Raw genomic sequence first — 15,769 nt, forward strand, 5'->3', positions numbered from 1 at the left:
AGTGGAAACTGCTAAATGCAGTGGAAACTGGTCAAATAAGTTAAAAGATATTCTTACTATAGAGTTGTTTAAAAAATTTGCGGCACCTCCATATGTATCAATATACCATACTGATAGGAGATACTCACCAAGAAATATAAACTATTTTTAAGCAATAAAAAAGCAAGGTGAGATATATGTGTGTGTGTGTATGTGTATGTATAGATATATATGTGTGTGTGTGTATATATTGCATGCTACCATTTATTGAAAAAATACAGATGCTTGTATATGCACAGACTAGCCAAAAGGACAAATAAGAATCAGGTAACAGTACTTGCCTCTGGGGAGGAGAACTAAATAGGCGAGGTACAGATAGAAAGGAGACTTAATTTTCATTGTATTCCCTTTTGTATCTTTTGAAGTTGTACCATATGCACACATTATCTATACAAAATAAATTAAATAATTTACCTTTAAGGGCTACATTATAAGCTCAGGAGTTCAGGACTGGGTTTATTATGTTTGCAAAATCTCGAAGAATATATTAGTCTACACTTTGTAAAGTAGCTCCTCTAGGAATCTGATAATCCAACATTTTGTGTGTGATAGAAGGAAGGGATGTACAAGTGCTTAAGGTGAGCTGAAGGGCTGGTAACCATGAGGGGTGGCTCTTCTCTGCATTGCCATGACTAACACCTGAATCTAAGCACTTTTTCTCCCCAGTGGAGGGGGTTAACGTGTACAAACAATGTGGAGGAACTCAGTGCCATGACTCTTAGAAGCAGCCTACGGATGGTACTATCACTGCAATGCACACAGATGGCTAAGTATGAATTGTTTTTAAAAACACAGTTGGCTCTTATTAGCATTCCTATTGGCAGCACCCACATTCAACCACTGAAAGTGAACTGTGAACAGAGAATACTGCTGGACCCAGTGGGGACAAGCTAGTGAAGCAGTGTCTCCCAAACCTGCCTGAGAATATTAGACCCTCTGAATCAAAATTTCTTAAGGGGCCTGTGAATCTAAGTGTTTAACAAGCCACCCAGTTGAATTTTCTGATTAGTTAGGTTTGGGAGGCACAATCATAAGATAGTGGGGAGTGAGAAGGGGTGGGAGGGATAACTATGAAAAAGAAGAAAAGTACTGTGCATGCTAACATAAGCAATGTGAATCCAAGAGCAAGTAACTAAATAGCTATAGCTTTATAAAGTTATATGTCTTAGGATGGGTTCTCTAGAGAAGCAAAACCAGTGAAGCGTAGAAGCATATATATATAGAGAGAGATTTATCTCAAGGAAGTGGTTCACATGGCTGTAGATACTAGCAAGTTCCAAATCTGTGGGTCAGGTATCAGGCTGGAGGCTTCTCCTGACTCACATAGCTACAGAGGCTGACAAACCCAAGATCAGCAGGTCAGACAGCAGGCCACTGGCTCATAGGCTGCAGAGGCTGACGAATCCAAGATTAGCAGGTAAGCTACTAGCTCAAGTCCCAAGAACTGGAGGTTAGATGATGACAAATCAGGTACAGAATCCAGAGTGAAAGCCTTGCTGGAACATCCATTTATATATGTATACTGGAAGAAAGCCACACCCCCAAGGAAACTCCCTTTCAATTGATTGGCTGTTCATAGCAGATCTCATCATGGAGTTTATAACATCATTACAAAACTGCCAAACAACATCATAATTGTCAAACCCTAAGAATTATGGCCCAGCCAAGTTGACATACAACCTGAACCATCACAGTCCACCCCGTGTCAACCTGGAACCTGTACATATCTCCTTAAACTATACATAATCTCTAAATAAAGACAATTGTAAAGTCATACTTGCACATAACTTGATGAACTAACACGTGTACAACGAAAAATGCACTAGCCCAGGACATCTTATATTTTTTAAGTGAAGAAAACAAAAATATTTGATGCACACATACAAGGATGAAATACTCATAACAATTAAATTCCTTGTTTCTGCAAGTGGTCATGTGGTCATAGCTGGTACTTAGAACTACCTTCTTCCACCACCCATTCCGTATTCCTTGTACCTTCACCAAGTACCTCAGCTGGTCGTGGTTCTTTGCCAGGTGGGGCGACTGAAGCCTCTGGGCCATTAGTAGTCATGTCGGAATTGGATTGCTGTAGTTTTCCATTGACTTTAATCACAGGGCATGGTAGTACTAAGAGATGCCCTAAGGGATCTCCTGTATTCCAGACATACTCCTCTTTACCTCCATTATGCAATATCAATCCAATTTCCTGTTAGTAATCAGGATCGATCACATCAACCAACATGGTAACTCCCTTCTTTGCCTGTTGATCCAGAGGCATGGACAAGTCAAACTGTCCTGATTACTGCTTTGACTCCTCTGTCCATTACAGTAACCATGCCCACGTTGTCTTTGTCAATTAAGTGCTGCCACTTGGCCCCTACCACCACGAGGTCCAATCAGCTCTATTGTAGTAGTTGTTGTTATTGTTGTGCGCTGTCGAGTCAATTCCGACTCATAGTGACCCTATAGGGCAGCGTAGAACTGCCCCATAGGGTTTCCAATGAGAGCTGGTGGATTCGAACTGGTGACCTTTTGGTTAGCAGCCTGAGCTCTTCACCACTTCACCACCAGGGCTCCCCACTGTAGTTAGGTGTTTAAATTCAGTTAGGGCAGTTCTCACTGTCAACTCTGACTTACATAAAATATCAATCACAGAAGACTTCAAGGATGCTGGGGCTCCCTTCACAAATTTGTTCCTTACTGTTGTGGTAAAAGATGTGTCCTTTGGGCACGCCATGTGTGGGTCTGTGAGTCTAACCTGATAAGTCCACTCTAACATAGCAATTTCCCTAAGCCTTTAGATATCTTCTTCTACAGTATACCCAGGCATGTCTGGTACTGCAACTTGATTTAGTGTAGGCCACCACATAATCCATGCTTCACTAAACGAACCAAATAAACTATTAGATCCTTTCAAGCCTCTCAAGCTGAAACATTGCATAAAGAATCTGTGCTTAGTGAGACCATACTGATAAACTCAGACTGATGCATCTTTATGTTCCTTGCATCATTATCTCATATCCTTAATAGCCATTCCCACACATATTTCCCAGGCTTCTGTTCATACATATTAGAAAAGTCAAGCAGTTGTTATGGAGTGCAGCATACCTTCTCCTGGTTCACACTTTGTACTTCACCTTTTGGGGCTTGCTGGGACTTAAGTCTAGTTATAGGTTTAGAAGGAAAAATGGGTGGTGAGGATGTGTTCTGAGAACATTCAGCAATGTCTTGTAAGGCATCTGCTTCAGGTGATGCCCTAGGCAATGGCTCACTCATCTCCCCAGGAGATGACTCAGAAAAAGGCTCTTCAGACACAGCTGGGTTAATCTCATCATATGGTAGTGGAGGGGCTAGTGGTTTTACTGGGGAGACTGGCTTAGCAGACAAAGATGGAGTAATCTCTTCAGATGGGAGTGAGAGGGCTGGTTCTGTTGGCAGGAGTGATTCAAAAGAATTTAGGGGCTCAGTGTCCCCAGCTTCCTTATTATCTTCCCATATGTCCCCACCTCAAATTTCAGAATCCCATTTCTTCCCAATCAATGCCCTCACTTTAACTTTAGACACCATTCGAGGCTGGGAATTCCATTGGCATTGTAATTCATCCACCCTTGGGATAAGACTCTTGGTTGGGTTTTCGGCAACATCACCTCTGTTACTACAAGAAATAAGACTTTCAGGGCACAAGTGGCAACTTTGAGGTCATTTATGCAACACTTGAGCTGTGACTCTGAAGCCCTGAGCTTATCTCTTTCTTTCACCACTTTGTTTAGTGAAAGTAGGACCAACCAACCAGCTTCCTTATACTTCTTATTCTGACAAAGTAGTAGAAAAGTATCAAACATGCGATCACCCAGAGCCTGGCCTCTCACCAATACTTGATTATTGGTGGTGATATTTTGCATATTTCTATTGCCACCTCACACCATGGATTAGCAGTGCCCTCTTTACTACTGGAAGCAGAGTCATTGACATCTTTACGACTAACCAGACTTGAGAACAAATTTAGAAACTCATCCTTACAATTTTGTTTCTCTAGAACCACTCTCAATACCAAATGTCTTAGCCTGGGTTCTCTAGAGAAGCAAAACCAGTGAAGTGTGTGTATATGTGTATGTATATATATACATATATATATATATATATGTACATATGTATCTATATGTATATATATGTATATATATACATATATATATTTAGAGACAGAGAGATCTGAAGGAAATGTCTCACATAGTTGTAGAAGCTGGCAAGTCCCAAGACTGTGGGTCAGGCATCAGGCTACAGGCTTCTCCTGACTCACATAGCTGCTGGGGCTGACAAACCCAAGATCGGCAACTCAGATGGCAGGCCACTGTCTCAGAGGCTGTGGAGGCTGACAAATCCCAAGATCGGCAGGGAAGCTGCTAGCTCAAATCCCAAGAACCAGAGATCAGATGATGATGAGCCGGATGCAGGATCAAGAGTGACAGCCTTGCTGGAACATCCATTTATATACTGGAGGCAGGCCACACCACTAAGGAAACTCCCTTTCAACTGATTGGCTGCTCATAGCAGATCTCATCATGGAGTTGAATACATCATTACATAACTGCCAAAGTACATCATAACTGCCAAACCACTGAGAATCAAGGCTCAGCCAAGTTGGCACCCAGCCTTAACCATCACACTATATTTATGTAAAACTTCAGCTAACTGGAAATATGGGACTTTTTGTTTAAGATGAAAATTTTTCATTATATCAGGATTGAGAAGGAAATTCTTTATATATTGACTTTTTCCTTTTAAAAAAACACAGTAAATAAAAGTTTTTGAAAAGGATTATTTTTCTTTTGATAAATGAGGATATAATGGAGACTCAGTGTTAACTATAACTCAGCTATTATTTCATAATAATGTGGAAACAGAGCATGATGGCTGAGTACTGCTGACCAAAGGACTTAGCCTTTCCTGTAATTAGATTCTATAACACAGTCAAAGTAAGCCAAAGCATTCCAGTAGAAGAATTTTGGATTTTTGTTTTCTCTATAATTAACCTCAAAAGCCTGAATGATACCATTTATATTTCAGGTGGAGAATCCCAGGGATCTGGTAATGTTCATTCCTCTGGATTCTCTAAGCTCTCCGTTACTACTTCAAGGCCACATAAGTGAAAAATTACTTGAGATCCCCATAGAACTGCCTGCACAGAACCATGATATAACATTACGTTTTCAGATGCAGTTTAAGAAATTGTTATATGGGGAATGATTTTGCATCTTTTGTAAACCTGCTCTTAAAGACAATCACTATTATCTTGTTCAATAGCCCTTATATAAAAAGTTCCTCTTACAGTTGAATGTCAAGAAATATAATTGTCTCTCTCGGTGAAATGTTATGCTTCCTTTTAAAAAAAAGAGATGCGTTATATAATCTCTTTCTTTCTCCATCTTGTTCTCTCTCCCTCTCTCTTGTTTTTGCCTTAGCTGCCAGAAAATGCAGATCTAAATTTTATGTTCCATTGAGATACTGTTCTTAATCTGCACTTGCTAATACTATCTCCTCACCACTGCATTAGAGGGCTAAAACAAGGATGTTCTAGTAATTCTATTATGTCTGGGTCTTTTATTGTGAACAACTTGAATACTTTTTGGAAACTGACAGAACATAAGTTAGAAATGAAAGAACAGGTTGGGTTTCCATTGACTGAGGTTTTACTATACAACCAGAGGGTGCATGGAATTTTAAATGATGAAAGTCAAATTAGATTCATTTGGGAAGATGTCATTTAGGAAAAGCTAAATGCCAATAATGCTGGAATATAAAATCACCTTCTTGTAACCCACTCTTCCAAGGGCTCCCGGCAGAAAGGTAGTACAACCTGGGTCAGGAAAACAACACCATTATAAAAATTGGCAATAAGCTCTTAATTACTCCCTGAGTTTTGGCCAAACTATGTCCGTGGTCCTCCTGTCGTCCTGTGAAGCAACCATAGGCAGGAATGACTTCTCCCTTTACCCACTGGTTGCAGAGAAGGTCAAATCACTTGCTGTTGACTGCTGGTCAGTCATTTCCTATTCAGTTGAAAGCTTACTAAGAAAGTCAAGAAAAAAGAAAGAATTGGCCAGGACTAAGGAGCCGGAAGTTCACTACTGACTACTTTGTAGCATATTGAGTCTCACAGATTTGTCATTCAATACACAGCTTCTCTCTGCAAAGCCCACACAGCTAATCCCTGTACTATATTTCTCTCAGTTTTCCCTTCTCCACCCACAGTTCTGCTGACTTCTCTCCACACAGGAGAGACAGAACAGCTGAGGAAACAGCAGAGCGGTGGAAAAATTTTGAAAGTGTTTTGAGCCCAACCAACCTGAGGAAAGCATTCAAAGAAAACCAGAAAGGGTGAGCAGGAGCTCCCTCAGCCCCCACACACAAGCCAGGGATTGTCACTCCTGCCCACCCCCAATCCTAATAGGGGTCTACTACTGGGATGGAGCCATGGTGCCCACATGTAAAAATATGCAAATATATTCTCCATTAGGATTGTGGAATGGAGGTAATTGCTCGTCTATTTCAGACACCGCGTCATGGAAACTGGGGGCACAGTAGGCTCATCCCATTCAAACATCCACCATAGGGTTCAAGCAGCATCTCTGGTCTTAAATTGGAATGTCTAGAGGCTATCATACTGGGAAAATAGTGTAGGTCTGAAGACGGATGTGTTTCTGTTCTGGCAACCAAAATACAACTTCCCAATCCAGGGGGCAAGTCGATGCCCTTCTTCAGTTTTGTTTTGTTTTTAAATTAATCATCCTTTTCTCCCTTATTTTGATTTCCTTTCAATGACTCTTCCTACATCAGTCCAGAGCGTTTAAGATTGTTTGTTATTTCAGGGATTGAGGATAGGGAAGAGGTGTGATCTTACTTAGTTTTTGCTCCTTCTCTCCTCTGTTGGAGATTCCAGCCAGTTACATGATTTAGAGTGGGCAAGGACAGAAGGAGAGTGACTGATCCAATTTATTCATTCATTCATGGCTTTTAGCCAACTTATGGTCTGTTGTTGTTGTGTGTGGTGGAGTTGATTCCGACTCATAGTGACCCTATAGGACAGAGTGGAACTGCCCCGTAGGGTTTCCTAGGCTATAATCTTTATGGCAGCAGATCGCCAAGTCTTTTCTCCTGTGGAGCTGGTGGGTTTGAACCGCAGATCTTTCAGTTAGCAGCTGAGCACTTAACCATTGCACTACCAGCGTTCCTCAAACAGAAGTAATCTTTGATCCCCCTTACTCCTTTTCATTGACCTCCAGCTCAATTTTTTTAATCTGGTTTAGTATAGGGTTTTTGCATGGGACCCAGAATCTATGTAAGAGTTATATAACCATCGGATAAACAAGACTCTAAGTACTCTTCCCTACAGGTAACCCATGAAAAGATTTCCAGCAGATTAGGCTAGTCCTATCCCCTGGTTAAGGAGCCCTGGTGGCACAGTGGTTAAAGTGCTCAGCTGCTAATTGGAAGGTCAGCAGTTCGAACCACTAGCCATTCTGCGGGAGAAAGATGTAGCAGTTTGCTTCTGTAAAGGTTTACAGCCTTGGGAACCCTATGGGGCAGATCTACTCTGTCCTATACGGTCACTATGAGCTGGAATTGACTTAACAGCAATGGATATCCCTTAGTTAAAAGGAGCCCTGGTGGCGCAGTGGTTAAGAGCCTGGCTGCTAACCGAAAGTTTGGTGGTTGGAACCTACTAGCCATTCCACGGGAGGAAGATGTGGCAGTCTACTTCTGTAAAGATTTACAGCCTTGGAAACCCTGTGGAACAGTTCTGCTCTGTCCTACAGTGTTGGTATGAGTTAGAATCGACTTGATGGCAATGGGTCTTTGGTCTGATCTCCTGGTTGGATAGCACAAACGGTTAGGTGCTGGCTACTAGCAGAAAGGTTGATGGTTTGAACCTACCCAGAGATACCTCAGAAGATAAGGCTGGTAATCTGCTTCAAGGTCACAGCCTTGAAAACCCTATGGGGCAGTTCTACTCTGCACATGTGGGGTCGCCATGAGTCGAAACTGACTTGACGGCAACTAACAAGAGTAATAATCCGTTGGGTAAGTATCCAAGCACCTCAGATTAACTCACGCACTATTGTTCTTTACTTTGTTGGCACAGTTTATTTTCTTCCCATTTTGAATAAGAGAATATCTTCAGTGATAGCCTAACTTTTCTTGTTGGTTTCAGTGCCATATGTTTAATACTTGATATCTACCCATTCAGGTAACACGTATTTATTGAGTAGCTACAATGTGCCAGACATTGCCCAAGGCACTGAGGCTGTAACTTTATATAAGTATGGCCCTTTCACGGAACCAACAAGCTAGTGGGATCAGAGAATCTTCACCTTGCTATTCTTTCAGAGAGGAAAAGTAACTTTAATTATCCACTGCCATGCAGAAGACCAAAGTGAAGAATGTGGTCCTAAAAGAATTGAATAGTAAAGACTGTTCCCATTGTTGCCTAGAGGTAATCAAATTTTGAGGTTTTTTGTTTATCAATTTTACTGTCTTACTAGTCATTCACAGCTGGCATCTTAGAGATTGAGTTACATAGATTATAGCTAAATATCTAATGTTCTTTAGAATGTTGAACCATCAGAACCTGTAAGAAATGTTTTTGAAGTTGCTTGTGAGAACGAGGGGGTCAAAAGACCTAAGACACATGGCCACTCTCAAAGAGCAGAATCGTCCTTCCCTCCTGAACCCTTAAGTTGGAGAACCAAAAGAGGTACAAAGGCATTTTGCAGCCCTGGGCCCCTTAGATTAAAGATTAATTAGTTCACAGTCTGTTGATGTCAACCTAGTGTTTGAGACATTGAGCCTTGTATTGGTGAGGGATGGCTCTGATGTGGTGTGTCAGCAATAGACTTAGCAAGTACACAGGGTAGTAATTTGTGGCAAATGAAATTTTGCTGGCTTCAAAAAATTATCTATTGTTGGGGTGCAGAACTCAAATTCTAGTAAAAAGACCAGACTTAATGGTCTGACTGAGACTGGAGGAACCCCAGAAAGCATGGCCCCCGGAGTCTCTGTCAACGCAGAACTAAAACCATTCCCGAGGCCAACTCTTCAGACAAAGATTAGACTGGACTATGGGACGTAAAATGATACTCGTGAAGAGTATGCCTCTTAGCTCAAGTAGCTACATGAGACTAAATGGGCAGCTTCTGTCCAGAGGTGCGATGAGAAGGCAGAGAGGGTTAGGAGCTGGCTGAATGGACACGGGAAATCCGGGGTGGAAAGGAGGAGTGTGCTGTCACAGTATAGGGAGAGCAATTAGGTCACATAACAATGTATGTATAAATTTTTGTATGAGTTACTAATTTGAATTGTAACCTTTCACTTAAACTACAATAAAAAAATTAAAAATAAAAAAAAATTATCTGTTGTTAGACTCAACAGGGATCCAGACAGAGACTGGAGAGTCAGCCTTGGCTATAGATTGGACAATACCATTGCACGTCCTGGTACCAAAGGTCTTTTAGCACCTAACTGGAAACAGCTTCATCTCCAAGACAGCTCCAAACTACCAACGGGGCTCAGCATGTGGGATTTCCCTTCACTTCTAAATTTTCTGGACTATATCCATTCAATAACAAAGGATCCTTGCATTGTTCTATAGAGGGTCAGCGAAAGAGAAGAAGACTCTTAATGGGATGGATTGACACAGTGGCTGCAACAATGGGCTCAAGCATAGCAATGATTGTGAGGACAGCGCAAGACCAGGCAGAGTTTCGTTCTGTTGTATATAGGGTCACTATGAGTCAGAGCCAACTTGACGCATCTAACAACAACAATCGCTCTATAACTACTATAAACTTCTGCTTATCCAGCCCCTCATACTCCTGAAATAAGAAAAAGAAAAATGAACCCATTGGCAAAAGTCTCAAAAATAATAAACTACTGAAAAGTTTTGTTTTAATAAGCTCAACTTTTATGATGGCCAGTTTTTTCCTACAAATGGAACTGTCATTGGTTTCTTTGGCTTTGATACAAGGATTTGCTTGGAATGCATTGGTGATAGCAAATGGACTTTTTTTTTAGGACCCCAGGATAATCAGGGAAAGAAAGAACATTAATCAAAAGGATTTTGAATGTACTGTATTCTCTCCTCATATCTGTGTTTTTCATGTGACAGAAGGAAACTAAGGATGCACAATAACTCCCAGTTGTCAGGTTATCGAGGTATGCTAATTCAGTCTGTGTAACGACATGAGTTTTAAAACTGGTGGAAAGAATAAGACAGACCTGGGTTTGAATCTGGCTCCAAATTCTCCATCATTTAATATTTTTGTGATCTTGGTCAGATTATTTAACCTCCTTGAATCTCATTTAATGGAGGTCATTTTCTACCTCATAGGGTTATCGAGAGAGTTAAATGAGATTTAGCACAGTACCTGGCATGTTGAAGGCCCTCAATGGACACCATTTCCCCTTCCACCTCCCTTTCCCATCTCCCTGTAGCCACATTTATGAGATGACTGTTCCTTCTGTGAGGTGGCTACTAGGTCTCAGCATTTCCAGATCTCTGCTGATTTAAGAGTCCAACTGTGCTGATATTACTTACACAACTGGCAGCTGGGGACTGATGAGATAACAAGGATGAGTCATTTAAGAGCATTCCTTAACAATGTCATCTTGCCTCAGAGAGAGCTGAGTTTTCCTCACTGATGTTGGAGAATGGTGGGAGAGACTACCCTGGGGCTCAGGCAGTCCTAATAGGTGTTCTCATAATATCAAGATCCTTCACAGAGAAGATTCAGAACTCCCTTAAGTGACATTAATCAGGGGATAGCAGCTTGGGAGTCCCTGGGTGGTTACGCACTTGACTTGGTACGTTCGAAAAGTCACAGCCATTGAAAACTGTGTGAAGCACAGTTTTACTCTGATATCCATAGGGTCACCATGAGTTGAAATCGACTTGAAGGCAATTGGTTTGTTTGTTTGAAGTTTGGGCTTTGAAATATGACAAAACTGGGTTTTAATCCTGATTGCTACTCACTAGCTGAGTAGTCTCTCAAAGTGTCTGTATTCTCTCAGAGTTCATGTGAGGATTAAGTGAGGCAAAGTACATAAAGCACCTAAGACATCGACTCAAAAAAAAAAAACCAAACGCGTTGCCGTCGAGTCAATTCCAACTCATAGCAACCCTATTGGACAGGGTAAACTGCCCCATAGGGTTTCCAAGGAGCAGCTGGTAGATTTGAACTGCCAACCTTTTGGTCAGCAGCCCAGCTCTTAACCACTGCACCACCAGGGCTCCAGACATCAACTAGCACACCGTAAATGCTCAATGAAACTCAGTTATTTTCTTTCTTTCCCTTTCCCTCCCTCTTGTCTAGACCAGAGTTCACCTGTCAGCAGTTAGCACATTAACAAAGATGTTGCTCCTTGTACTTTTACCATGTTCTCATTTCTATTGAACTCCTCTATTCCACCCATACACACCCCACCTAACATAAATTCATCCTTTGATCATTATTTTGTGAAGTTTATCTTCACCTACTTGAAAGAAACTATAATTCTTGCTCATTATGAAACCTCAAAGCATAGCTAAATAAATAGCTGTTGATTGATCATGATGATAATACACTTTATTAAAAAGCTGTCTAATTTCATGCCATTATTCCTAAATTCTATAACTAACCAAAATAGTTTACCTCAGTAAACTTGGTTAAAAAAAAAAAAAAGCTAAAAATGTCTCTATCAAAATATGCATGTTAATCATAGTGATCTGAATATTCATTGTGGAACCTGAAGTTGCTTTATTAGCATGAGGTTAGAGGTTCAGAAAACACCACCTTGGAGGATCAGTTAACATTTATCAAATGCTCACTGAATTACTGCCCTTTATTGATAAATTTCAGCTTCATAATTTTAGTGAGAGAGCTTCCCATTCCTTTTTTCCTGTAAGAATCTCTTTAGATTCTTCATGCTCTTGGAGAAACAGTTATGTCTGATAATATATGTGTAATTAGCTCCTTTATATTACCAGTGTATCAAGGAGACATTCAGATTCACATTATACACAAGTTCACTATTAGTTTCCTAAGTTAGGTGGTACCTATTCTGATATAACTAGTAAAGAGTGCATAAACATATGCATAAATTCTGGCTAATGACTCCAGTTAAATATACTTCAAAGAACGTTTGATCTTATTAAAATTTGCATACATTTTTCTTTCAAGGGAGTTATTATTCTGCATTATAGCATGTGTTTTTATCACAGGCTTAGAATTCATTGATGAGTAGTGTTGGAGCTGCAAATCAAGTCAACAGCTTAATTAACTCAGCAGCATTTTAGGAAGCTTTCCTCCCTCTGTGAGCATAGGTTCAAAGATGAGTTTAGGGCCCTGAGCTCCCTTCCTGGGTCCCTCCGACCACCCAGCTCCGAGTGGGGCTCCCCGGTGGAGAGAGGTCCTTCCTTACCTGAGACCCTCGCCCTCAGGAGAGTGCTGTCTGCAGTACTCCAGAGTGTAGGTCTCCGTGGCCTCCGGGTTGGCAGGCCGCCATCGGACAGTGGCTGTGTTCCAACACACGGTGCAGTCCTCGGTGCGGATTACAGGGGTAGAGGGTGCTGCAGAGAGAGAACCAAGTCAGTAGCTGGTAGAGCAATGCCAGCTCTCCTTCCCTGGTACCCTGGGAAGAACGATTGGTCATGATTTTAATTTAAATTTTAATTAGAATATACTCTGGGTTGAAAATCCCAAAGGTATAAAAATTCATGCAGTGAACAGTCTCCCTCCCACCCCTGCCTTCCACCTTGCCCAATCCTCACCCATCCCTAAACAGCCTCTAATATTAGCTCCCTATAAATCTTACCAGAGTTTCTTCATACACATGCAACAAATAAAAATAAAGATTCCTATCCCCCCACCTTTTACCCAAAAGGTAGCAACGATCTTGCCCTAAGTAGGTGTTCAATAAATATCTGTTTAAAAAGGGAAGAAAGAAGGAAAGAAGGAAGGACAAATGGTAGGAATGAGCCGTAGAAACTCACTTCCTTTGAGGCAGTTGCAATTATCTAAAAGGTGATGCAGCCTTGGCTTATGCTACACCTTTTGCTTCAGTCTGTGAAAAGACTGTATCATGGGAGTGCATCCCCAGCTGAATATCTTTGCTTAAAATCTTTTGGAGGCTCCCATAACCCATATAATGAAGCCTGAGCTTACCTTAGGAGTCTTCAGATAGTGCAAATGGTTAAGCATTCAACTACTAACTGAAAGGCTGACAGTTCGAACATACCCAGAGGCACCTTGGAAGAAAGACCTAGTGATCTGCTTCCAAAAGGTCACAGTCCTGAAAACCTTATGGAGCAGTTCTACTCTGCACACGTGATCACCATAAGCCAGAGTCAACTCAAGTCAATTGGTTTTTTTGTTTGTTTGTTTTTTTGAGCTTCCTATCTTAACATACATGGCCTCTATGCTCTACCCTTTCTCATCTCATGTCTTTCTTCTTGTTTTTAAGTCAAAGAAATACTACCTGCACACTCCATGCTATTTCTTACCTCCATGACTCTGCTTATATGTCTTCTTCAAGTGGAACACCCTCCATTAACATGTTAATTCCTACTGATCCTTTAAAAGATTTAATTCATACATCAGTTCTAGAAAGCCATCCCTGGGCCATGCCCCTGCCCCGGTATTGCGGGTGTCCCTCTGCACTGCTCTGATAATAACCTATGCATATTTGGATCATTGCCCTTACCACAAATTTTCCATGATCTTCTGTTTGTCTGTCTCCCCAACTTGACTATGAGCTTCTTGAGAACAAGAATCCAGTCTTAATCATTGTTGTAGCCCTGGCACTTTACAGAACACCCAGCACAAGACAGGTGCTTAATAAATGCTTATTGGTTGATCTCAAGAGTCTGTGAAGGATTGAATATTGTCTCCTAACACCCCCTTACCTGTCCTAAAAATTGCCCTTTCACTGGGAAGGCTACATCCAGTGAAGTTCACAGCCATGACCCATACTTGGTAACATCGGTCAGGTTCCAAATCTTCAAAAATGCAGTAGCTTTCTTTCACTGTCACTCTGTATTCTTCCACCAATTCTAGCATAAAACACAATCATAAACTGTAAGGTGTCTCCCAAAGTCAATTGAAAGTTATAGTTTCTGGAGAAAAAGTGGTCTATAACTTATTTCAGTGGAATACTCAAGCTGATAAACTCTTACAGATAACATTATGTGATAGCTAGCAATTCAGAATGAATAAAAAAGCAATAGCATTCTGAAAAGGAATATGTGGATGACATAGTATTACTCGTGAACACTTAAAAGAAAATAATAGCATATTAGTAAAATTCTAAGCTTCATATACCACAATTAAAGTAACTTATTCCAATAGCAAATATTAAAATTGCATAGAGTTTGCATTAGCTTAAATTTCAGTAATACATCCTCAAGAAAATTCTTAAGAAGCAATCCCAATATTTCAGGAGAATATGTCATAAAATAAGGACAACCTCGTGTTTTCTAAACTGACGTTGTTCCAAACTATTTTTACAGATTAATAAACAATTTTAATACTCAGTATGACTTTCCAGGAGTCCCTGGGTGGCACAAACGGTTAAGCACTCGGCTATTAACCAAAAGGTTGGTGGTTCAAACCCACCCAGAGGCACCTTGGAAGAAAGGCCTTGTGATCTGCTTCCAAAAGGTCACAGCCACAAAAACCCTGTGGAGCACAGTGCTAGTCTGAAGCACACGCGGTTGCCATGAGTTGGAGCTGACTTGATGGCAACTGGTTTTTCTAAGTTTCAACTCATGAATTACTGAATTCTTTCAACTAGAGACTTCCACAGTTTATAGAAATACTTAAATAAATGTGATAGGTCATAACCTACTTTCTGTTTAAGTAATTTTTTTTTAATCAAGTAACTGTCCTTTTTAAATTTCTTAAATTATTTTACCTTCCGTATTTTAGGAGTAAATGTTACTCAATACCATTCTGAACACATGGCCCTTTGGGCCAATCTGATTTTCTTACTGAAATTTTGTCTCCTGTAAAAGAATTATTTTCTTTATTAAATCAGTTCCTGTGGTCATTTCAGTTATCTTCCCTTATTATTCTTGAATATTACAACCTCAAAATTCCTTCAGTTAAGAAGCCCAGATTGTTTCCTTTTAAAGGAAACTTAGCAGCTCTGTGGCTTAGCATGGTCTATTCAATTGCCTCTCTCTTTCCCAATGAGCTATACTTTCTGGATAAAACGTTCAGTTTAAAAAATGTCATAGGGTCTTGACACAGAAGAATCTCTTCTCCATAGCCAAGAAACTGCGACTGTAGTTTTCAGCAGAATCATTCCTATCAGCTAAGTCCTAGCACCCCAGCACTTCTTTGATCAATGCGTATAACACAACATATGTTCCTAGAGACCTATGACACAGTAGCAGAGTATCACCAGAGTATCACACTGTAGATCATCAGATTAGTTAACTGATACTCAGCAGAATTCAAGCTACTGAAAGAGTGAGACACGGGGTTGGGGTGGTGGGTTGATGCATAAAAAAAGGACTACAGACAATAAACAGGTTGTTAAAGAGGTCTTGGACAGCCATGAAGTTTCATCATATAGCTGGGGTAAATAAGAAAGATACAGAAGAGATGCATAGAGCAAAGACACGTGTAGTGTAACAAAACAAACACACAAAAAATGAGCTTTGGAGTCTGAAAGATCTGTGTTTGAATCCTGCCCC

General features: G+C 40.7%; 1 protein-coding gene across 1 annotated transcript in view; it reads right to left on the minus strand.

Annotated features, from left to right (window-relative positions):
• Nucleotides 1-15,769, minus strand: part of CMYA5 (cardiomyopathy associated 5) — a 103,911-nt gene that overhangs the window by 24,837 nt on the left and 63,305 nt on the right. Inside the window, exons 8-9 of the mRNA XM_023729471.1 lie at nucleotides 13,976-14,122; nucleotides 12,493-12,640 (exon numbers count right to left, since the gene is read on the minus strand). Of these exons, the coding sequence (XP_023585239.1) occupies nucleotides 12,493-12,640; nucleotides 13,976-14,122 (295 nt within the window). The remainder of the gene's footprint in view (nucleotides 1-12,492; nucleotides 12,641-13,975; nucleotides 14,123-15,769) is intronic.

Source organism: Trichechus manatus, unplaced genomic scaffold, assembly GCF_000243295.1.
Source record: "Trichechus manatus latirostris isolate Lorelei unplaced genomic scaffold, TriManLat1.0 scaffold00029, whole genome shotgun sequence".
Classification (NCBI taxonomy): Eukaryota; Metazoa; Chordata; class Mammalia; order Sirenia; family Trichechidae; genus Trichechus; species Trichechus manatus.